Source organism: Sceloporus occidentalis, unplaced genomic scaffold (assembly GCF_023333645.1).
Source record: "Sceloporus occidentalis isolate IW3139 unplaced genomic scaffold, rSceOcc1.0.p SCAF_2, whole genome shotgun sequence".
In the NCBI taxonomy this organism is placed as follows: Eukaryota; Metazoa; Chordata; class Lepidosauria; order Squamata; family Phrynosomatidae; genus Sceloporus; species Sceloporus occidentalis.
The window spans coordinates 57,844,740-57,869,413 of record NW_028316982.1 but is presented as its reverse complement, the minus strand read 5'-3'; the positions used below and the strand labels follow the sequence as shown (position 1 = coordinate 57,869,413).

General features: G+C 39.8%; 3 protein-coding genes across 3 annotated transcripts in view; 2 read left to right on the top strand and 1 right to left on the bottom strand.

The window, feature by feature from the left end:
• AMER3 (APC membrane recruitment protein 3) overlaps positions 1–7,208 on the top strand; it is a 28,519-nt gene extending 21,311 nt beyond the window's left edge. The window contains exon 5 of the mRNA XM_089509565.1: positions 6,445–7,208. The gene's annotated coding sequence lies outside the window, so the exon portion shown is untranslated. The remainder of the gene's footprint in view (positions 1–6,444) is intronic.
• Positions 1–24,674, bottom strand: part of LOC149318378 (uncharacterized) — a 29,718-nt gene that overhangs the window by 1,003 nt on the left and 4,041 nt on the right. Inside the window, exons 2-3 of the mRNA XM_089509566.1 lie at positions 20,955–20,994; positions 16,472–16,574 (exon numbers count right to left, since the gene is read on the bottom strand). Of these exons, the coding sequence (XP_089365692.1) occupies positions 16,472–16,574; positions 20,955–20,994 (143 nt within the window). The remainder of the gene's footprint in view (positions 1–16,471; positions 16,575–20,954; positions 20,995–24,674) is intronic.
• Positions 19,680–24,674, top strand: part of ARHGEF4 (Rho guanine nucleotide exchange factor 4) — a 226,773-nt gene continuing 221,778 nt past the window's right edge. Inside the window, exons 1-2 of the mRNA XM_089509561.1 lie at positions 19,680–19,889; positions 24,583–24,618. Of these exons, the coding sequence (XP_089365687.1) occupies positions 19,680–19,889; positions 24,583–24,618 (246 nt within the window). The remainder of the gene's footprint in view (positions 19,890–24,582; positions 24,619–24,674) is intronic.

Below are 24,674 nucleotides of genomic sequence, written 5' to 3'. Positions count from 1 at the left end.
CACACATTGGAAGTGTCAAACAACTCTGCAGGGAAAAAGATATTCATTCTTCAGATAAGGGCAAGTTTGTAATTTTCAAGACTGAAATATCTTAGGCTCATAATCTATTATTATTATTATTATTATTATTAACCTTAAGCGCTGTAAATTTACACAGCGCTGAAATCTAGGAAAAGTAAGTCAGCTGCAGAGTCTTGCTTATGGAGAGAAATATGGAAAAATATATCTGAGTAATTTGATCTGCTTAGGTCTGGCAGCTTGGTAAGGATCTATATTTAAAGGTATATTGCCAGATTTTGTGCTTAAGATATTGAAAGAGGATTGAAAACCAAAGCAGCAGGACCTAGGAGCGATGGAAGAAACTTTCCAACCAGCAGAGGGCAAACTTCTCCAGCACTTTTTGATTTTATGCCTCCAGTGTTGTAACAACAATGCAGGGGAAGAAACAAAAAAGGGTGTAATTAGACTGTAGTAAGGAATCTAGCATTTCTAGAAAAGTGTTGCAGAGGCTAGAATTATGGGAGGGGGAACCTTGCCATGGCCTCTCAAGATCAGGAGGTAGATAAGCGAAGCACTTGTGAAAGCAAAGATGGCCTAGATCTTTGAACTTGGCCTAGATCTTTGAACCAAGGTGCAACATTCTTCATTGTTCAATCATTGTACCAACCACAATGCAGAAGGTCATCAGGGAAAAAAGTGGCATTTTGCTATATATCTATCAAAATACAAAAGCGGTATATAAAAATTTGATGGCGATGGAAGGATGCCCTGGGTAGAGATGAGAGTAAGTCAGAATTGGGGTATCTCAATGTTCTTTAACAAGAGTGGTGCTATTTAACCTCTTCATAATTAATGTGTAGTTATGGGAAACTAATGAAATGATGGTCACTGGCCATGCTGACTAGGGGTGATAGGTATTATAGCCCAACAGAACTGCAAGGTGCCAGATTGGGGAAGGACAATGGCTGAATTTTTGAGAGTCAGTATGGTGTAGTGGTTTGAGTGTTGGACTATGACTCTGATGACCAGGGTTTGACTCCCCACTTGGCCATGGAAGCTCACTTGGTTAATTTGGGAAAATTAAAAACTCTTTTAGAGGGAGGCAGCAACCAAGTTTTGAACAAATCTTGCCAAGAAAACCACATGATAGGCTTGTCTTAGGGTCACTATAAGTCAGAAACAACTGAAAGGCACACTACAACAATGACTGAATTTACAAGATTTTAAGTTAGAGAACAGACATTTGCTTTATGACTGGACACATGTTTTCAGATCACTATAATATAGCACGTGAATGTTATTGACAAAATGTGAAGTTGAAGGCTTTCACGGCTGGCATCCATAGTTTTTGGTGGGTTTTTCGGGCTATGAGGCCATGTTCTAGAAGAGTTTATTTCTGACGGCCGCCAGCAGCTGTGCCTGGCATCTTCAGAGAAAACATCAGGAATAAACTTTTCTAGAACACAGCCTCATAGCCCAAAAAACTCACCAAGAACTATTATTGACAAAATGTTTATTTGTTTCACAAATTCAGACTATTAATTTTTCATTAATTTTTTTAAAAAAATATTTCAAAATGAGTATTTTTAAAGCAGTAAGTATAAGATGAAGTAATATTATTCTAAAGGTTCCTACTGATGAATGAAGGGAATGTAAGACCACATCTGCATTGCAGTGGTGTCACTAGGAGGGTGCGGACTGCACCGGGTGACACCACAGAGGGGGTGTCAACTGGTGGAGTGGTACACCCAGAGGGACTGGCATGGCAGCCACAGCAGGACCTGGCAGCCACACAGGACCCTAAATGGGCCCTCTGGAGGCCATGGTACCCCCTTGCTCAGTAGTGGTGGCTGTTGGAGGAGCCTTCAAGGTTTGGCATGGCTGCTCAGAGGGCAACCATGCTGGACCCTGAAGGCTTTGAGTGTGTGTGCTACTTTTAGGGTCTGGCATGGCAGCAGACACACTAGATCCTGAAGACTTTTGAGGGGTCGTTACCTTCAGGGTCTGGCATGGCCGTAGCCACACTGGATCCTGAAGGCCTTGAAGAGTGCTGCCCTCAGGATGTGGCATGGCAGCAGCGACGCTGGACCCTGAAGGCTTTTGCATAGTCACTGCCTTCAAGATGCAGCACTGAGCAGCCATGCCAGACTCTGAAGGCCTTTGGGGGTGCTCTAGCAGTCTGAATATATGCAGGGTTAGGGGGGATGGCAAGGCAATTTGCCTCCTTGCATACCTGGTGACACCAACCTCAGTGACACCACTACTGCACTGTAGAAATATTGCAGTTTGACATTGCTTTAACTGCCATGGCTTAATGCTAAGACTAAATATGCCATAAACTACACATCCCAGAATTCCATAGCACAGAGCTATGGCCATTAAAGCAGTGCCAAATTGCATTATTTCTGCAGTGCAGATGCAGCCTAGGTGTGGCCAGAACATGGAGCAATTAAATACATTAATTTCTCACCTCCTTGCTCATGTATGCTTCCTTTTTAGCTTTTCAAAAAACAAAAACAATGAAAAGTCTTGCATAGTTGAAGTGGTGAAGAATTAGTCTGAAGCAGCCTTTCCTGACGTAGTACCTCATCTTATGTACTACATGCTCCACAATCCCCAAGTCAACAGCTGTCTGTGGGTTATGGACATTATAATCTAATACATCTGGAGAAAAAGGCTGATCCAAGAAAAAGGCAGCAATCATAGAAAAATAAGAAACACAAAATGATTTATGAATAGCAAGGAATTTCACAGGCAACAGGGGCCAATTCATACACATAATCTTTGCTATTGCCAATACTTTTCAGGCGTGCATGAAAGTTGGGTAAAGGACGTGCACATTGCAGCATACTTTGCATACTTTGATCACGAGCATACATTTTGCAGCAATTTCTGTCATTGTGGCAGAGGTTTTTGGCACTGTGATGGGCCTAGAAATCTCTGTAACAAAGTAGCTAATGCTGTACTTTTGCTCTGTACTTTACTTTCTCTGTGCTGACAGAGTTTCTTTACAGGGAGTCATTTTGAAAGAAAAACCCAGCACTAAGAAGCAGTCTGTGTAGTTGTAGTGTCACACAGGATTAAAATTTCCAGCACACAACTAACTAGATCACCACAATACACTCTTATAGTGCGGCTATTCCACTTTAACTGTTGTAGTTACCTCCTGTTGAATCCTGGGATTTGCAGTTTTGGGAAGGGGTATTTATAATTCTCAGCCAGCGAGCTCTTAGACCTCACTGAATTACAAACTCCAGAATGCAACAGGAGGCAGCCAGAGCAGTAAAAGTGGAATAGCAGCCCTATAAGAGTGTAGTGTGGTAAGCTAGTAAGTTATGATAATAAACATTCTGTGCAGGGTCTTATGTGAATAAATAAATAAATAAATAATAAAATAAAACTTTTATTTGTATCCCGCTTTTCTGTGATGAGTCAATCAAAGCGGCTCACAACACATTAAAATTCACATTTACAACATTTTGTGTCCCAAAATCCCCCCCTTAAAACAGGAAAGAAGTATTAAGAGATCCCTTCAGAAATATATTGGATGACTCTGATTATTAGTACCAGTTAGAATAGAGCCGCTGAAGCAATGGTATTTATTTATGTTTTGCATCACCATTTAAATATTGATTTTAATTGAGATGAATTACAATCGCTCTTCTGTTTTCACGGACTTGGTGTCACGGGCAGCAGATGGAGGAGGACAAAATGGGGCTCACGCCTAGGGGTGCCCTTGAACATGCACCACCATTCAAGCCAATGGAGCTTGAATTTTGGCAATTTTTCCTTTTCACGGGGGTGGGTGGGTCCAGAACAGATCCCCCACGAAAATGGAGGGGCAACTTTACTGTAATAAGATTCAGGCCATTGCAATGCTGCACAAGGGCAGAAGAACAATCTTGTGAGAGGAGACTGATGTATAGAGAAACTAAAGCAGAGGGTGGCAAATCTCTGAGTTTTAGTCAGAATTTGAAATAATAATAATAATAATAATAATAATAATAATAATAATATGATTTGGTTACAACATGTAAAAAAAAGGAACTATCCAAGTTACTGCACCTATTTGGAAGACAGGGTACAGCACTGTGGATAGCTTGTTAAGGTTAAGGGTGCATCCACACTTCAGAAATAATGCAGGCATACACTTTTTTAAGTGTTGCAGCTTTGTCCTATGGAATCCTGGGATTTGGAATTTTACAAGGTCTCTGCCAGAGTGTTGTGTTTGCCAAAGAGTGTTGGTGATTCACAAAACTACAAATCTCAAGACCATGTAGGCTGGAGCAATGGCAGTTAAAGTGGTATCAAACTGCATTATTTCTACAGTGTAAGACTTTTCAGGCTAAAATCCATAGCAGATTCACTGCACCACTAACAGGGAAGCCATCAGCTGCCATTGCTCATGCCATCCTTTTACTGGAAAAGAAGATATCAAAATTCCTCCAGAACACAGTAGAATTGTATGTTAATTGCATTCAAGAGGAATTTTAATAACTTCTTTTTAATCTGTACCTTGTATGTAATTAGATTAAGCTGCTAGGGTTTATGCAAGGAGAAACACCGGATATAAAGAAAATTTGTTGTAGCACGCTTTCAAGTCATTTCTGACTTATGGTGATCCTAAGGCAAACCTATCACAAGGTTTTCTTGGCAAGGAGTGTTCAGAGATTCATTGCCATTGCTCTTCTCTAAAACTGAGAGAGTGTGACTTGTCTAAGACCACCCTGTGGGCTTTCATGAGTGGGGATTTGAATCCTGGTCTCCAGAGTTGTAGTCCAAAATATAATAAATAAACAAATAAATATAAACACACACAAATGAGTATCATTAAAATGTAATGAAATTGTCAGTAACACTGAAACAATATAAAATATTCAGTTAAAAAAAAGGATAAGGAGAAGCTTAAAAAACTCAGTACAATGCTCTTTATGTAGCTCTCTCCCTGAAAGCCTTTCAGAAAACAAAGGTCTTTGCCTGCTGATCCCTGTGAATTGGCAGCTTTCATGTCAGTGGGGTCATGAACCTATTCCAGACATCAAAGGCACAATCCAAGGTCCTGAACCCAATGCCCTCAAATCAGGTCTAAAAGATTGAGCACCTTCTTTAAAGTTCACACAAAACCCTGGAATGGATTCACTATCCCTCTGACATGGTGGCCACCAACCACTGCTTCTGGTGCTGGAAGGTCAACAAGTCTAATCTTCCTAGGGAGGGAAATTCAGAGCCTGGGAACAGCCACTGAGAAGTCTCTTTTCTCACATCTTCACAAGATGTACTCATGAAGGTAGTAGGATGGAGAGAAATTTTACAGAATTACAGGATAGAGTTAGGTTTCAATAGAGATGGGTCTCATGGCCCATCAACCCCCTGTCAATGTAGGATCTCCAGCTAGGCTAGAATATCCCCAGAAGGTAGCTCTGTTCAGCCTCTTTTCAAAGCCATACAGAGAAAGAGATCTTACTATGCTTGCATATGGTTCTTCAGATAGCTTGGACCTAAGTGGTAAGCTCCACAGGAAAGTGGTTGGAAGGATCTAGTAGGGCTTTCCAAGAACCTGACCTGGGGGAAAACAGACCGGCAAGAAATGCCAACTTTGGGGTAGTGTGGGGGCATGGCGTACACACAGAGCAAGCCCCAACACTGCCCCTACACTGATGTCATGCTGCCCCACTGACCATATAGTGTGCAGTGTCACAGCATTTCTGCAGCATGGCGTTTACAAGTACTGCGCGCCAGAAATGCAGAAGAGCCACTGCTGTGACGGAAAGGTCCAAAACTCCTTTTTGGGGCAGAAAAATGCCGGATTGGGGCCGCAGTGTGTGGTTGCTGCGTCCTGGATCTTGCACTCAAAGGGGTGGTGCAGAGCCTTCCTTTCAGGGCAGTCTGTTTCATCCCCCAGGCCTTTTTAAACACACACACACACATACTTGCTGAGTTCAGCATTTATGAGATCATGAACTGGATTTACAATCTCATAACTTTTAGGATTTATGTTTACAGTTGTTAACAACAAAATGTGACACTCATCCCCCTACCTACCTTTTCAGCATGCCCTGTAGCCAGAAAAACACCACAGATGTCATTTCCCATTGCCCCAATCTGCAGTTCTTTGGAAACCCTTTAGCTGGGACAATGGCGGGCTAAAAATGTAGGTTTGTGCAGTGGTATTATCAAATGGAGGGACAATGATGGAGCTCTGTCATCATAGTTACATCTGACAATACAAGACTTCAGTCATAATTTTATGAGTATTATATGATGGAAAGCATTTTCTGAAAACCTGATGAAAATCACTAAATGGGACTGGATTACAAAAAAGAAGAGGAGAAAAAAAATGTTAAAGTGTGATAGATTTTGATAAATATGAGGAGGTTTCAAATATATCCTGCTCATTGTAGAATCACTGAATGCTGGAGACATAATATTTTTCTTTTATTTCAGGTGCAGCTCTAAAGAATCCCCTTCCTTCCCAAAAATAATTTGGCAATTTATTTATTTTCTATCAAAATGAGGTAAGAGACTGGTGTTATCAGTGATGAAGAACCTGTGAAGATGCTACTGTAGACACACCGTTCCTCTCATCTCTTATCAGAAGAATGTGGATTTAAATCAATGATAGTTCTTTGCTGTACACCAATTGCCTCCTTGAGTGTTATGTGCAATGTTGAAAGAGATGCTTACTCATGTTGATTTGGTCACACTGAGTTACATAAAAGTACTAGGTTTATTTTAGAATATAGATATTTATGCCAATAAATAAATAAATAAATAAATAAATGGTTTTAAGGCATTGGGGGTGGGAGAATTTCCAGTCTTTTGAATGATTGTCATGTTGTCTACAGTAAGGCAAGGCCCAGTCCAGTGAAGGCTGTATTGATTGTTGTCTCTTTATACAGTGAGGCCACTTTTATGTGCACAGGTATACCTCAGTTAACAATGTAGTCATATTCCAATTTGTTCATAAAGGCAGAAATAACATGGAAAGAATAGGGATTGGTTGTAGCAGCACAGAACAGAAGAGCAGTTTGACATGTTTCAGCAAACTTTTAATCTACAGCTAACAATATGCATATATAAAATAAAACACCCTGGTCAGCTAAGCCTTGTACGTGCGTTTTGTGTGCCTTCAAGTTGCTTCTGACTTATAGGGACCCTAAGGTGACTCTAATCATGGGGTTTTCTTGGCAAGATTTATTCAGAGGAAGTTTTCCCCTGAGTCTGAGATCATCTGACTTGTTCAAGGTCACCCAGTGGGTTTTATGGCTGAGCTGGTATCGAACCCAGGATACATTTTGGAAGAAATTTTCAGGCGATAGCTAGAAGGTTCAAAATGTTTTTGTTTACTTAAACAAAATCTATGATTCTATGATCCTATGAACCCTGATCTCCAGAGTTATAGTGCAACACTCAAACCACTGTGCCACACTGTATAAGTAAACAAAAACATTTTGAACCCTCTAGCTATCACCTGAAAATTTCTTCCAAAATGTATTCTGGGATTGATTTTTTTCCTTCCACCAGTCTTCACTTTTCTTACAATTTCTATTTTGGTGGCCAGACTTAGAGCATTATGCTTTTTTAATATGTTGGGTGCAACTGGCTTGTCTGCTATCTCCTGTTTGGCTTTTCATACATGCTCAGTAAGGGATTCTGGAGGCAGCTGCTATTTGCCTTGTCTGCTGTAGGCAGAAACACATAGCTATAGTAGAATTTTTCCCAGCTCAAGCTTTACTGCACCATCTACTGCAGACACACTGATGCAACCAAACACCTTAAATCTATATTTCTCCAGTTGTCCATCATCATTCATACAATGCTCATACTGGTAAAAAAAATTCCAGCTAGATAGAGGACAAAGCATGATGCTGGTATTATAAAAAGACTTTGTGAAAAGAGGTTCTTGTGTCAGAGGCTTTGTTAACTGAGGTATACTTGTATTTTGGTCAATTTTTGATTTCAAAATTGATATAAAACAATCCTGGGGCAGGGAGAATTATATTGCAAATTGCCTTTTTAGATGGTGAAATTTGGGGGGTGTTGGGTATGCAAAGGGGCTGTGTGGGTTGCACTTTGCTTATCCCTGCTTTAATTTTTACTCTGCTATCAGTTCAAAGCCATCAGATGGGACAGTAACAGTATATTAATTCTAGTTGTGTAAGATATTATTACCCTCCCAATAATAACGTGTGTGTGTGTGTGTGTGTGTGTGTATATGTGTGTGTGTGTGTGTTATATGTAATGTATTTCTAATACCATCAGAAAACTAACAGTAAAACAGTAGCATCAAGAACATGGAGCATGTTCAAGAACTGTCTTGAAACTGAATGTGACCCAAAGCTGTTTTTTTTGAAGCAATGATGTAAAATAACGCTGTTCCAATCTTTGTGCCTGGGTTGAAAAAGTACACACTGAGCCTACAGAATCTGGATCTGAATGTAATGTTGCAATATGTTTTGCATTGACAGGAATGTGTTCCTTGGACACCCTCCCTTTTCTCTACCATTTTGAATTCATCTGAATGTTTTTTTCTGCCCTCCCCCACCCCCATATAATATTGACTGTAGTTGGGTTGGAGGCAGAATAATGCAACTGGGCTGACAGAGGTGGACTTCCATGCCAACACCGCATAAGAAAGTCAATTTATTCTACTAAATGCGATGAGATGTGTGGTTTTATTTGGAAGGGGTGGAATGCCTTCTATATTCCTTTCCATCCATGGAAGGCAGCTCCTATATCCAGCCCTTTTTCATGGCCCATGGGTTTAAAGGGCTTAGCCACTTGTGAGAAAAAAGTTTGTAAGGTTCAGAGGAAGTATTTACCTAAGCCATGTGTCATTAAACATATTTCACTTAAACTTAGGTTAAATGAAATAAGCTTGACATGGCCTAAGCCAAGACTTGCTTTGAGCCTTCCAAACCTTTTCTCATTATTGTTTACAAACTAGGCCTTAATCAGCCAGGTCTTGCCTTTTTCTTAATTTATTTTTGTTATCTGCTACAGAGCTTGTTACTTTTTTGGACTATAACTTCCAGAAGCCCTATCCATGTAGCTCAGAGCTTCTAGGAATAATAGTCTATAAAGGGGCTATATCTAAGAACTGCTGTACAGAATATGAGTTTCTCTCCCAAACTGGTCAGTGCTTCAGTGAAAAAGAATGCAGAAGCCTATGTCAGAAGATTTTTTTGATGTTGACTGCATAAGTCATGTTTACTCAATAATACAGTATAAAAGAGAGCATTTTAGCACCTGGTTTAGGCACTGTGTAAATAAGTAATATAATTTTCTCTTTTACATGTCCAGTGACATATCTGTAACATAACTGATATATAAAATTACATGTTATATATTTTCTTGCTTGCATTGCATATTAAAATTAATTGAATTCTATGTTGAACTGACCTATTTTCAACATCTCATTTTATTGCTTTATTTTGGATAACATTTATGAGGTGTATTTTCCTACCATCATCTCATGTTAATTGTCTTTATCCTATTAAGGGTCCAGAGCCCAATTAAATACAGTAATGGGGAAAGTACAGAAAAAGCTCATGGTCATAGGTTGCAATGGAGAATGTGTCCAAACTAGCATAATGAACATCAGCTGTTGCATGTTTCCCCGTCAATGTGCATTGTCTCTAAGTGTGGCTGAATAATGCTGACAATATTGATTGGTGGTGTTTACATTGGTTGGTCATTGTACATAGCAATAGCAATAGTAAGTACATTTCTATACCGCTTAACAGTGCACTTAAGCACTCCCTAAGCAGTTTACAAAGTGTAAGCTAATTGCCCCCAACAATCTGAGTACTCGGAAGGATGCAAGCCTGAGTCGAGGTTGAGCACTTTCGCTGATATTGAACTCGCAACCTTATGGTGTTACATATTACAATTGTCTATTTTTTGTAGTCAACATATAAAATGTTTTTGACTCTTGGTGCCTTAGAGGCTCACAAAAAAATGGCCCAGGGGGCCATATGCACCCACAGGCTGTACTCTGTCCACCCCTGGTGTATGTAGAGACTATTGGTATATCAACACTGTAGAAATACTGAAAGTTGACACCACTAAGTGCTGTAATTCCATCCTATGGAATCCTGGGATATACATTTACAAAATCCTTAGCCTTTTCTGCCAGAGAGCTGGTGCCTTGCAGAATTACAAACCCCAGGGTTTTGTAGAATGGAGCCATAGTTAAAGTGGTGTCAAACTGCATTATTTCTATAGTGTAGATGCACCCTATGTCTATCCCCTAGGGCCTAGGCCTAGACAATATAAAAAGGAATCTGTTCCTTTTAAACAATGGCACACCCTGGCGATTATTCATTCTGATTAGGCTAAATTCCAAATCCTCTGATGATAATTTGAATTAGTGCATATTCTCTATGCTTTTATGTGAAGGTACCTGTGAAGATGGTGTTTTGCATACATTTGCCACTCAGTTTATATTAGTTCTAATATCTATATTTCTAGATGTGATCTGATGTCACAGTGGGGATGGATAGGCAGGAGGCAGAGGTCTGAAGGTACATCCAGAAAAGGATAGAAATAATTAAGAATGTGTGTTGATGAGTTAAAAGAGGAAGAAAAGTGGAGACCGGGGAGAGACAGGTAGAACAGAGAAATGATTCTCAACTGGAACATGGTCATGATGGGAATTCCAATAAAGTTGGCCCAGCTCCCAGAAACCCCAGACAGCATGGATACTGGGGAGGGATTCTGGGAGCTGAGGCCCAACAATATCTGGAACATCCTTCCTTGAGAACCATTGGAGGAGAGAATCAGGAGCAGTGGAACGGGTGGACATGGGGAAGAAGGAATAGCCTAGAATAATATGGGTAGGTTAAAGGGGGATATAAATTTTCTGAGCTTTGAAATGAGCAAAAGCTTTTGAGTATAGAGATAGACAATGGAAAAACAATGGTGGGATGAAATGTAGACAATAAACCATAAAGATCACATAATACCTTTAGATTATTTCCTTCCAAGGTCCAGAGTTTTTTACAAACAAGCAGGGAAAACAAGGGAGAATACAAGACTATTAGAAGAAGTATTGATGCTTGACATTGGCAATATACTGTATGAGATGGAGGATTAATATCTTTGAATATGGGGCAGGAATTCTAATTACTAGAAGTCTTATCCTCAATTTCCCAGATTTCAGCATGTATCTCCCAGGTGTTTTTCAAGCATTCACAACTCCAAGAGCTAAAATATTTTAAAAACAAAGAAAACATTTGTCAGTTTGCTGAAATCTAGGACAGATGCCATATTGTACTTTTTTTTGTTTTTTTTAGACACATGACAAATCCAAAGCTCTGGATCCAATGGGATGAAATCTATAAATTGAGTTCACATTATGAATCAAAACCCTTGGAGGCAAGCCAAAACCTGTGAAATATTGAGAGGTTTTTTACATTTCAGTATAAATATGATAGCATGGCCATTGGGAAAGGAAGTCTTTCTGGGATGTACCCCTACAAATTATAGTGAGATCATGATAACTAGGAAGGATTAGTGCAGGGTGCAGTCTATAGTTTAATCATGTTAAGTGCATTAAATGGCTAAAATAGTAAGCATTCCCCTCATCCTTTTATGGAGGATTTAATATAAACATCATGCTGCAGTTCTAATATTAGCTTGTACTTCTATTCATGGTGATAAGGAGATGTAGATGTAAATCTCAGGACACTTGGGCAGGAGACAGAATCTTCTTCATGAAAACCATTCAATATAGTCAAAGCAGATCACACTATTATATTTAGTTGTAGCTATAAATGCATGTATATCATGTGTGTGTATATATGTATGTATAGCTCACTAGCACAGTCCAACAAAGGCCAGTTGTTAATTTACACCATTGAGTTATTTTTGGTAATAGTGGGATGAATATTTTGCTAATGGAAAGAGAAATAGCAGATGCTGGAAAGCAGAGTGAAAAGTCAATGTTGTATACACATAGGTGGCATAGGAATACAAGAGTGCCACTCCCAGTCTTGGCATTTCTATATTGGGGGCAAGAATACAAAATGGTGCATGTATGTAAGGGGAAGGGATAGAGATGTGGGTTTGTCTTGATGGTGCATTTGAAGATGTGGCTTATGATGCTGTGCTCATATTTTCTGCATGAACATAAACTTGTAAAATACAAAAATGAGATGTTTAAGTCATCTTTCCCAGATTTTGAAGTCCCAACCTCTTGTTCCGACACTGACCATTGCTAAAAGTAAAGTCAAAAAGAGCAAGAATGTGTAGTATAACTTGCATTCATCATTCAAAGATTGTATTGTAAAATGTCTGCTGTTGGGAAAAACATTAATATGTGTATTGTTTCCATGTTTAAAGGCTGAAAAGTTGGTTTTAGTATTCTGCTGTGCATATTTTGTTCTAGTATCTCCTGCTTCATTCACTGGCAAAGGCACTCAGGAAGAGAGTCAATACAAAACCTGAATACACTACACTAATAATCACTTCAGATCCAAGATCTTGCCAAATTATATCTAGGCTCTTTTAATTTACTTACAAAGGAACTGAACACTACCAAGACTAATCCAGTGGTGAAGTTAGGTAACTGTGGGCTCTGAATGTAATAGTCTCATGTGGAAAGGCTGTTCAAATGAGAATGCAAATTTCTTCTTGAGAGAATGTGGTAAACCAGCCCTGCTGCATTTGAAAGACCTCCTTTCGAGTTGGGCACTAGACTTTTGCCCCAAAGTCCTACCTTGACAATATCATTGTGAGGCACAAAGAAGAACTGAGCACTTTTGCCTTGTTTTGCTCTCTTACAGTTTTGTGTTACTTAAATGGTAGTTATAGTTTTGATAAAACTGCAGCAAAGATGAAAACCAGGGAAGAAAAATGCATTTGGCTTTTCTTTTTCAAAAAATGGTTTAAAAATTGGATTTCTTGATTATTGGGAAACCCTAGTGAGAAGAATTCTAGATGAATTTCTAGACTTATTTTGTGCAAAAAATATGCACATAAGTTAAGGGGGCAGGTTTTGGACAAAAATGGTACTTTCTATGCAGAAAATAACATTTCTGCACATAGGGTGAAAAAAGCCTCATAAAAGCAATCAGCTGGAGGTGGGAGTATAGCCTGAAAAGCAGTTGTGCTTACAATGGCAAGATTGGCAGCTTTAACCTATGCCTGCCTTGCTTTTTAAGGCTAGATAACACAGGAGAACCAGCAGAATAAATGAAGGAACAGCAGCAGAATAAATGAAGTCAGCTACAGATGGATTGAATGACAGTGCAATGTTATTTCCATCCCAACCCAAAATATCTGCATGTACTGGTAGCATGTTTTAAAAGGCATGATATACATTACTGCATATTATCTCCCTTATCCTTTTTTCCCCAGTGTAAACTTAACAAACCTTTCCAGTGCAATTACATGTTATGACTATGTTCTGAATGCTATCATTCACTAAATTAAAATGTTGTTGGAATGTCATTACAATTTCTTCTGGTCCTAGCTTGGCCTTGCATTTCAATATTTCTAATATAAGCTAAACGGCACTGAAGAAATATTTGGAAGGATTCAAACTGACTTTGACATCTTTCTGTATACTAAAAAACAAATCTCTCCATATACATGTATGTGTAATGTATGTATGTATATATATATGTATATAAAAATTAAGGAATTACTAGCAGTAATGATTTAAGGCCCTCCATGGACAAATGGATGTTTTATAGTTTTGAACTATGTTTTTGAATGTGCTTTTCTATCATCTTGTTTTTTAACAAGTAAATGGATGTTTTATTTGCTTGGTGTTTCTGTGGTCATTTTTTCAAATCTTTCTGCCAGTGCTTTCCTTAGCAATAAAGGTAACTGCACATAAACTTAATTGCTAGGTTTGCTGCCATTTCCTTGAAGGTACCTACATTTGTCAGGTCCAGAGAATTTGCTAAAAGGCCTCTTGCACCTTTAAGAATTCCACAAAATACATTTTCTTTGCCATTTAGAAAGTTTTTGTTATAGAAAAATGTTGTTTGCTTTTTTGCTTCTGTTACTCTGTACTGCATAACCCTTTCACACTATAATATTATACACCATGATTCCACTTTAACTGTGGATCCTGGCTTTATCCTAGGGAATCCTGGGGTTTGTAGTTTGGTGAGGCACTAGAACTCTCTGGCTGAGAATTCGAAATACTCCTCATTCAGTTACAAATCCCAGGATTCCTTAGGATGCCAATGTGGGAGTTAAAGCGGAAACATAGTACAACAGCTGTGTTATATGAAAGGGCCTCAGCTGTAAGCCTATTGTTCTTAGCATCTACCCCCAAATCTTGCCAAGCCATAACACAGCCTAGAAAAATTAGCATTTTGGACTACAATGTCTAGAATCTCACAGCCTAAGAAACCACTCAGAGGTGGTTTTGCCAGTTCCTTCCTTTGAAGAAAAGCCTACAGTACCTGGTATTCATGGGCGGTCTCTTATCCAGGTACTAACCAGGACTGACCCTGCTTAGCACCCAAAATCAGATGTGATCTAGAGTATTAAGACAGATATTCTTGGAGCAGTAGTCCACAAAAGTTATTTATCCATGTTCTAGCCCCAGAGCTACAGTACATTGAACCATCAGATCTGCTTCTGGATGTGAAGGGACCCTTACCAAATGCCTTCCGGCAGGCTTCTTCCTGTATTAGTGGGTCACCCCTATACATCAATGAGTTATAGTGGGTTTATCTAAGAGTGAAGGGCACTGTTAGAAATTTAAATCATGATTCCCAGATTCATCTACTACCTGACACAGAGAAGAACACTGTTTGTTTTTGTTTTTAAATGGGGACCATGTTCACAGGTAACACTGATGGGTCTGTCCTTTTATGATTTTATACAGCCCTCTGAAGAGAGCCTTAAGAGTACATACAGGTCAAAATGCAGGTCAAATGTAATGACCTAAATTTAACAATAAAACCTTTGGACATAATGGACAAAACAGGGCAAAATAGAAGCAGATGGCATGTCCTATTTATTTGTTTTTTTCTTTTGCCAAGTTTATACTTTTCTTTTGACAGCTTCCCTGTATGTACTGGTTTTCCTGATCCTAATTCTGCCCAAATGCACATACCCAAAAGTGGATTTGTCAACTGATTCCCGAAAGCTATGTAATCATCACTTGGAAAGTACTTTTAAAAATTAATTAGTTACAGTTATAGTGCTAAGTGGCCCTCAAAGTAGCTCCTATTAGAGGCCCGGTACAAACACGCCTTTAGGGATGCCCTCATCACATGCTAGAGTTGCCTGTGGGCGGAGCATCCACACGCCCCTCAACCCTAGCATGTGATGAGGGCGTAACAATGGCCCTGTATACATGGGCGCCACCATTGTTATGTAAGCACCGTGCAGCATCCACATGCCGCCGCCTTGACTCTAGAAGAATCCGCTTTTTGTGGGTTCTTTTTCTGCTGGTGCCAGGAGGCCGCTGATTTTCGGCGGTCTGATATGAACCCCCCCTCTTTCCCCATTTCTCAAAAATGACTTCAATATTCATATTCTTTAAAAAATGCTACAAAACACTGACTAAGCAAGTCATTGGTTGAAGGTACGAAGTACTTTCTCCTCTGGTCCACCTTATAATCATATAAACACCCCACAAGAGAACATAAGGCAGCAGCAGAAGACACAACATGAACACTTTTATACTCCCTCTCCAGTGTTTAATGAAGCCACACCTCTGTGTGTATATATGTCTTATGGTCACCTGTCAACTTATGGCAACCCCATGAATTTCATAGGCAAAGAATACTCAGAGGTGGTTTTGACAATTCATTCCTCTATAGCCTTCAGCACTTGGTATTCATTGGGAGTCTTCCATCCAACTAGGCCAGATCCTGCTTAGCTTCCAAGATGGGTATTGAGGCCCTTGGTAATTATAAAAGTAACTAAAATATTGCAGTCACACCACAAAAGAAGTGATGTTACCACTCATTAAATTACAATCCTAGTATATTGTAAGTATCCATTATTGGAAAAGGAACTAATTAGATGAAACTAGCTATTTGCAGCCAGTTACTCCCAAACTGCTGGATGTAATGCATATGTGATTACACTACTGGCTGATATTCCTTCCCATATACCTACTAGTCAGGGAGAGGTACAAACAATAGGAATTCGTTAGAGAATCCCCAATAAAGAACATCCCCAATGCTTTAGTAGGAATTAAAACATCAAAGATTTGCAGACACCTGTAATTGGATCTTTCTCTATATATATCACCAACCAGCTCTGCCACCAGTGACTTACACAGTATTGTCACAGAGTTCCACTCAAGTTCTCAAGCTGATATTCATTAGCTGGGGAGTCATCCCCAATCAATCTGCTAGCATTAACAGTTTCAAATGGGCCCAAATAATGTGAGAAGGCTGCAGTCTATTACTCTGTGTCATTGTAGCCTACTGTCAAGGTATTAGGTGTTAAGCCAGGGATTGTAAGAAGGGTAACATTAAAGCCATTATACCTTTGGCTGCTGTGCAGAAGATGTAATTTTGGAAGCTGTATCTTATAAAATTCTAGTGTTGTCAGTAGTTTCAGAATCTCTCCATCAGCTGACTTCAGCAGAACTGTACAAAGAAAGATAGAGGAGACCTATGGTTAAAATGCTGGCTTGTCCTGCACCAAGGCCGTGCACTTGATCCAAAAGTACATTAACATCATAAGCAAACATCCTCATTCTATGTCTTCCCTTGGTGTGTGTGTGTGTGTGTGTGTGTATGTTGTATGCCTTCAAGTGATTTCCGACTTGTTGCAACCTGTTTGTGGGTTTTTATTAACAAGATTTGTTCAGAGGAGGTTTACCATTGCTTTCCCCTGAGGCTGAGAGCATGTGACTTGCCCAAGGTCACTCAGTGGGTTTCATGACCAAGCTGGAAATTAAACCCTGGTTTCCAGAGTTGTGGTCCAACGCTCAAACCATTATTCCAAGCTGGCCCCTTCCCAGTATTGCTTATTATCAGATAGCTTGCCAAAATGGCTTGTGGCACTGTGTTCTGAGCACACAGCTATTCTGAGCTATGATCTCTGCCTTCCATCTGGACACACAGGAGGGTAAGTTGAATGACAGAAATGCCCTTATGCTGAGTGAGAAGCACTCACCCCACCTGGAGACATCAGGGGCTGACATTGGGATCCTTCCTCATCTAGACAAAAGGCCAATTCCTCTTGCCCTTTACTATGGCTTTTGGGAGTTTCACCAGCCAAATGATTTGGAATTGATCAGAGACTGCAAAATCCTATAATCAGATCTGATGGTGGTGATAGTAACAGCACCAGCAAATGTGATTGTTGCATCCACTGCCATTGGCATGGCAAATCCTGTGCTGATTTTACTGCCACTGCTCTGCACTGAAGGGGTGCTTTCCAGATGCTAAGCTTCTCAAAGGAGAGGGTCCAGCACAAGGAGAGGTCCTATACAATTCACAGCAGCAGCTGTAGGAGAAGTGGTAGCAAAATCAGGAGAGGATTTGCTATTCCTCTGGCAATGGATCCACTGACATCCCCAGAGAGGAATACAGTAGCAACAAAAAGACAATGTAACAATATACAACCTTCCTCAACATATGGTCTATGCTTCCACCAGTACCTGTGACACTAGTGAACTTCTGGATGGATCTGTGTGGGAAAAGTGTATGGCTTGTATGGAGGTGTGCAGAATCAACATGCCTAACCACTGGGTAGGCACACTTGATGCAAACTTTGCCTTTATTTGCTTCTGCATCTGTTGTTGTGAGACTTCATGTTATTTCTGACTTATGGTGACCCTAAGGTGACTCTATCACAGGATTTGTTCAAAAGAGGTTTGCTATTGCCTTCCACTGAGGCTGAGAGCATGTGACTTGTCCAAGGTCACCCAGTGGGTTTTATGGCTGAGCTGGGAATTGAACTCTGGTCTCCAGAGAGAATCCAGCACTCAAACCACTATGCGACACTAACTCTCACTTCTGAGTCTGCAGGGACTCAATAAGTCAATTGCCTTGTCATACTGCAATCCTGAAGGGGAGCAGAGTGGCCACAAACCCTACTAAATTCTTTCTAGGAGACCAAAAGTGTTGGCAGAGCTATTCTGAAGCTATTTCCTTCTTTTATGGGGTTCAGGCTATTTTGGACCCACAGTTATTTTCTGAGTAAATGGGGCAGCTCTGCCAGAAATGGGAAGAAAATGGATTAGATATATTCTGAAGCACATCTAAATTTGTCTTTGTCTTGGAAAGCATAGTCAGGGGCCAAGAGGGTTGTGAATTCATCAGACCCCATTGCTTTATGTCCCCACCCATCCTCCAACACATCCTTAATACACTTGTCTCCCTTTGCCTCCCCCCAGGTCAGAGTTCTGACCTAGAGGGGCACAGTGGAAACCTCCATAGTGACTGGGAGGGCCAAAAAAGAGGTTTGACATCCAGTCTCCTATTCCGAGCCTTGGGACCACCTGCCCTCTTCTGTTCTGGTGTCTATGGGAGATTTTCTCCTTTCTGTGGTCTGAGATATATTCCCAGATCTATAACTGCAACCTAAGACAAACTTGATTTAAAAAGGCTGTTTATCTGGAACACATCAGATTGCAATTTCACCCCCCTGTAGGAGCCAATTTGGGACAGAGCCCATTTGAAAGTGAATATAAATCTAGCCAATGTGGATTTTACATCTGAATTTCAGATGCAGGAAATTCAAGAATAATTCTGATTTAATCAAGAAAATGGCATTGGCACAAATGCTATAAAGAGCAAAGTTATCTTAGACATGCAAGAAACCATACATTTATTAGACCAGTGGACACAATTGGAGGGTCAATATTTATGAAAAATTCTACCTAGTGTAATTAATTTTACAACTTTTGCAAACACTAGAATATCATTATGTGAATCTTGGGATACATAAATGCATGCTATATAAATATGCTATATGAATATGTCATGAACTCACTTAGCAATAAAACTGCATGGAAACTCTTGGGAGGGGGGAGAATGGGGTTTGTCGGCTTTGTGGAACTGACATTCATTAATCCAAAATGTCTTGGCCGTATTCCACCAAAGACACTTCATTTGTTCTTTTGAAATCTCTTGTATTCACAAGCTGAGCATATGAAATAATCACAAACAATGAATTATTGTGGTTCAGAAAGGGGGGAAAAAACCACCCCACCATCAACAATACCAAATCCTTCCCTACTCTGAATGTTGTTTCTTTCCACAACGGGGACTTTCTTCTGAGGAAGCAAAACTGGCCAAAAGAGTTTCCATAGATCATAGCTTTCTTTTCCTTTTATCCCTCTTCCTAACAAGAACAAGGGAACACTGATCCTGGGGTGGAGTGGGGGAGGCTGGTCTGGGGTGGGGGGGATAGCCTTGTGCTTTGACTAAATGGAATCTTTTTCTTTGCTCTTGGCAACCACAGGAGTATTCTTGTGCTCTATGGCAAGAGCCTCTCTAGTCAGTGCTATATTTATCTTGTAGCTGAACACACACATTTGCAAGAGGTTGTTCAGTAAGGGAAAGGCAACAAGCCAAGGCACGGTTCAAACCTTGGAAGTTTGTTCCAGCATCATCCAACTCTGCTGTTGACTGCAGAGACGGAATTTGTCAATGGCCTGGAAGAGTTAACCGCTGGCTTGAAACAAAGGATTCCCTGGCTTGTCTCTTGGCTTTGTGAGAAGCGAAGGAAGAGTTTGTAAGATGGAGTTTAACAAGTTTCTGGGTGCATCAGGAGGACATCGGAGAAGACAAGAGGAAGCTCCTGCCGGTGCAGGCAGCAGTGATGCTGAAGTCAGAGATGACCTGGATTGTGTACAAATGTATCTCACCTGTTTACCTGAGAGATACATGAAGGCAAAGTTTACTTTGACAGCATATCTGGCATGTTGGCTAATCTTGATACTCTGCAAGGTAAGAGACCGATCACAAAACAAGTGAAGGAGCATTACTAGTTAACCTCAGAAATGCTAATCAAGTATAGATCATTCCTGCTGTCTCTGGACTGGCAAGTCATTTTAAGCGACCTTAAATAGAAAAGAAAGCTCTGCAAATCTTTAAAAGCATTCAAAGGGTTTCTTGAAACATGCCATGCCAAACAACAGACAAGCACCCAAGCAACACAGTCCTTTTGAGATCTACTTTTCACAGTGCTCATTAGTAGTCCCTCTCCTTGCTACCCTCCCAATCTTCTAGCATAACATTCTGTACCAAATAGATTAGAGAACTCAGGGCCACTGGCATGTAACGCTGCCTCTGAACTGCCATAAAGAAAACTTCAGTAGAGTGAAAATTATACAGCTTTCTCTTTATGTTTTCACACATTATTCATCTTCTTCATTAAACTAATGAGAGAATATACTGCACACTGGGACAAGTGCTGATTATGTCAAGGTTCTCTGTTAAAATAGCAAAATTAGGTTTGATTTTTCAAAGCAACATGTGTTTAATCTAGATAATATGAACTCTTAGTAACTCTTGAATAATTCTTATATGTCTTTCTAGATGCCACCTAAACTTTATTGGAAAAAGGGATATAAAAACAGAGAGAGAATAATATTTTAGAGAGGAACTTTAGGCAGCAATCCTATAACATCTACCTGGGAGTAAGTCCTTTCAGGGAACCCAATGGGGTTTACTTCTGAGCAGCATATATAAGTGCATTGTAAAACTTCAAGATATCTGTGGTTCAAGATGTAGAAATGCTCTCAGTATAGGAATATGTTTTGTTTTAATATCTTTAAGTTTGTAACTGTGAAGCATTATGGGATAAAAATTAGAAACATCAAGTGCTCCCCCACCATGAATTTAACCTGGCCTGTTTAATTGTTATTATGTTTTTTGAAATGGAATCAGTGATAGATATTTGCTATGCATATGAAACATGGCTGAGAAATCTTCACAGTAAGACAACATTATGGAAATACAGTAACTTCCACTTCCAGGGAATACATTAAAAATGCTTTTTTAAAGACCAACCTGTTTCTTCATGTTGCATACCATGTTGCTCATATTCATTCTGAAACATTTAAAATAATTGTTATTAAGACCCAAATACATTCATCAGAGGCTTCCCTCTAGAGAGAGAGAGAGAGAGAGTGTGTGTGTGTGTGTGTGTGTGTGTGTGTGTACAAAGGGAGTGGAGAAGTGGGCACTGGGTTAGGAAGATATTATTTCTAACCATTTTTGGTCTTTGAAGGATGAGCCAGAAGAAATTCTGCTGCCATGAGGATATGTTTCTCCTACAGAATTTGCATCAGTTACTCTCTTTTTTTTTTTTTTTTGGGGGGGGGGGAATTGGAATCTCTAGAGTACCCCAGTTTTTAGAATAGGAAATTCTAAGAGTTGAATTAAAAAAAGATCTCTGTTCTTACACTACAGGTGCTGTAGATACTACAATCTCACACTGGCACAAAAGTAAAATAAAAATGTAAAAAGTACCGTAATTCTCACTTGTATGCAATCACATCAGATTGAAACACATCAGATTTTCCATGTCTTCCTGTGTGCCACCATCATTTAAAAACTTAGCCCAGGATCTTGCATCTTTAGACAGAATTATGATGCTGGAATTCTGTTGCCATAGTTACATCTGATGATGCCACCCCCAAACCCCAAACCTTTTCAGCTTGCAGTACCCCAACTGAAGGGTTAACAAGGTGCTTCATGTCAGGGCACTGGATGCCCTTTCACACTATACAGTTATAGTGCTATGATCCCATGTTTACTGCCATAGTAGTAAAATGCCAAAATGCTCTGGAATCCTGGTATTTGCACTTTAGAGAGGGGCATTTGGAAGTATCCACCAGGGAGATCTAGTGCCTCCCTAAACTAAAAATCCCAAGATTCCACAAGATGCTGTCCTGGGAGTTAAAGTGGAAATAATAGTGCTATAACTATGTAGTGTGAAAGGGCCCTGGGAAATGACCTCTGCACCAGTCAACTCGTCATGGGGCAAACTGAGAACATATAGCTGAAGAAACCTTACAGGGTCATGCAATAAGTGTTTGTTTCATGGTAGTTCCCCCAACCAAGACAGCACCATAAACATCCTTTCCCAGTTCCCCAAAACAACAGTATAGAAACCCTTCATCTGGGGTTTGGGGTATGCATTCAGTCCTTAATTATTATAAATGTGGATTCCCTAGCAGCTAGGAGATCTAAATCCAGTTTACAATCTTGTAACTGCTGAACAGGATGGCAGCCTTAGTTTGATATTGCCACCTGTCTCTTCCCATAATCTGGCAGTGATTTCAGGCAGCAGATTTGAGTTGTCATAAAAGAATAGCAAATTGATTTTTCTTTTAATTTTCATTACTGTGCAGGAAAGGAGAAAAATATTTCTGGGATTTTCTACCTCGTGTGTCAAAGTATTTTTCTGCCTTTGGAAACTATATATTTTGATGTAGATCTGTGCTGCTGATTAGTAAAATGTCTTGGACTGTCCCTGCTACTCAACTAGTTCCTAAACATCTCCAACAATACTTTTGTGCCTCCTGTCTGGCTTCTGCATCCTACTTAAACCACATTCCTCTCCATGGCTTCCATGCCTCTGTTTATCACATTTGTTTTTACCTGAGGTATATAAGGCTACAAACCATTAATGAGACGACACATACAGTGGGTGTGAGGTGAGAAATAGGTGGTGCCAAAGTTACAAGCCAAAGTGTGATATGTGGACTGGGAGAGGGTTTGCAAAGACCTTTAAAATGGTGCCATACTTTGTTGTTGCTCTTATATCCATAAGAGATTAAGTAGTCCTTGTGATCACACCCACATTGCAGTAATTTCCAAAGTTGTAGTTGTATTAATCTGTGGCAGAAAAAAAACAAAAAAGAGTCCCTGGGCATACATGAGCTTTTATGGACTCGCTGTGATTGATACTGGGCCTTCCCTCTGCACAGGCCTGCTACCAATAAGATATACAGAATGGTTTGTATCCATTGCCATCGTTTAGGTATATCTACACTGCATAGTTACAGTGGGCCCTTGTTATACACTGGGGCTTGGTTCCAAGATCCCCCGTGTATAACAGAATTTGTGGATGTTCAAGCCCCATTAAATATAATGACATAGCAAAATGGTGTCCCTTATAAAAAATGGAAAATCAAGATTTGATATTTGAAATCTATACTTTTTTTAAAAAAATTCAAACCATGGATGCTTGAATCCATGTATAAAAAAATCCGTGTATAAAAAGGGCCAACCGTATATCAGTTTAATGTCACTTTAATGGGGGATGTCTCCATGCTAAGAAATCCTGGGATTTGTAGTTTAGAATTCCCTCCTACAGAGATCTAGTTCTTTGTATGTCACTTAATATCTCACTTACAGATCTAGTGCACCCTCTTGAATTACAGTTCTTAATCCCTATTGAACTAAAAATCCCAGGATGCCTTAGGATGGAGCCATAGCCGTTAAAGAGATTTAAAATGGATATGACTGTGCAATGCAGACACATGTCCCATGTCCTCCTAGAGATGGCTGTTGTTTCACATAGTTTGGGATGTTAAGGAAAATGCAACATGGGATATACAATCAAAGAAATAAAACATGTATGTGAGAGTCAGGGTGACTCAGCAAAAGCAATTAGAAGCCACACAGGTGTAAAAGGTAATGTAATTAGCAAGTCCTAAATGCCAAGGACAGAAATGCAAAGTGGATAATTAAACACACCTGAGAATTGTTAAGTGGACAAGGTGAAATGATGAAATCATTAATTATGGGATGAACCAAGAGGACCAATGAAAATGGATGTACACGCCCACTGGGTGGAAACTGACAAGAGTGGGTGGTGTTTTCCAAGGGCTATAATAATGGCTATGAATCCCAATGTATTTTGTGGGTAGTAGTGGAGTTTTGTTGGATAGTTGTGGAGCTGTATATAGTAGAATAAAGTAGATCTTTTATATAAGACTACTGAGTTGTCTGGTGTCTTGAGTGAAGATACAAGAGCCAGCTGGATCCTGAAGAAGTGTGAAGACTTCTGTGGAAGCAAGAGTGGGAAGGCTTGGAGAGTTTGTCAGGGTCTTCAGCCTATTCTCTGTAACTCTGCTGCTTTAGAGCAAAGCTTTAACCACTGGCCAAAACTGGTCAGCGCTGGTGCGTAACAAGGTGGTGAGTTTGAGCCAGAGGTGAAGAGCTACAACTCCCATCATCCCTGACATGGGAAACATAGTTCAGTATACTTTTTTCATCTATATACTTAGCTTCTCATAATTCTTATTTTACCTCTCTTGCTCCCTAACCTACTAAGCAAAGAGAAATAAACTCTTGCAACGTGACTTCTGGCATGTATAGTTATGAAGGATATACACTGTAATTATGTCTAACACAATGAGCTTGCATGAAGGGCCTTTGTTTACAACCCCCCTCATCAGACTAGAATGAACAGATCCATTGAAGAAAAGAAATGCAAAACCAGCTCCCTTTAGCAGGCTTTTGTTGTTCTTTTTTGGCACAGATTGAGAACCAAATTTATCCCAGGGTGATTCCATAATGTGAGGAAAGACTTTGCAAAAGGGATTACTTGGGTGGAGGAGGCTGGTATGTAGATGTTTCCTTCTAGTTTGCTCACCCTTAACCTTTGGTATTTGTGTCTTCACAGAGAGCTTGGGAGAGAAGATGCTCAACTTCCCAAAAGGTAAGTTTTCATATCAATTTCAACATGACACCAGATCTTTACTTATTAACCAACTC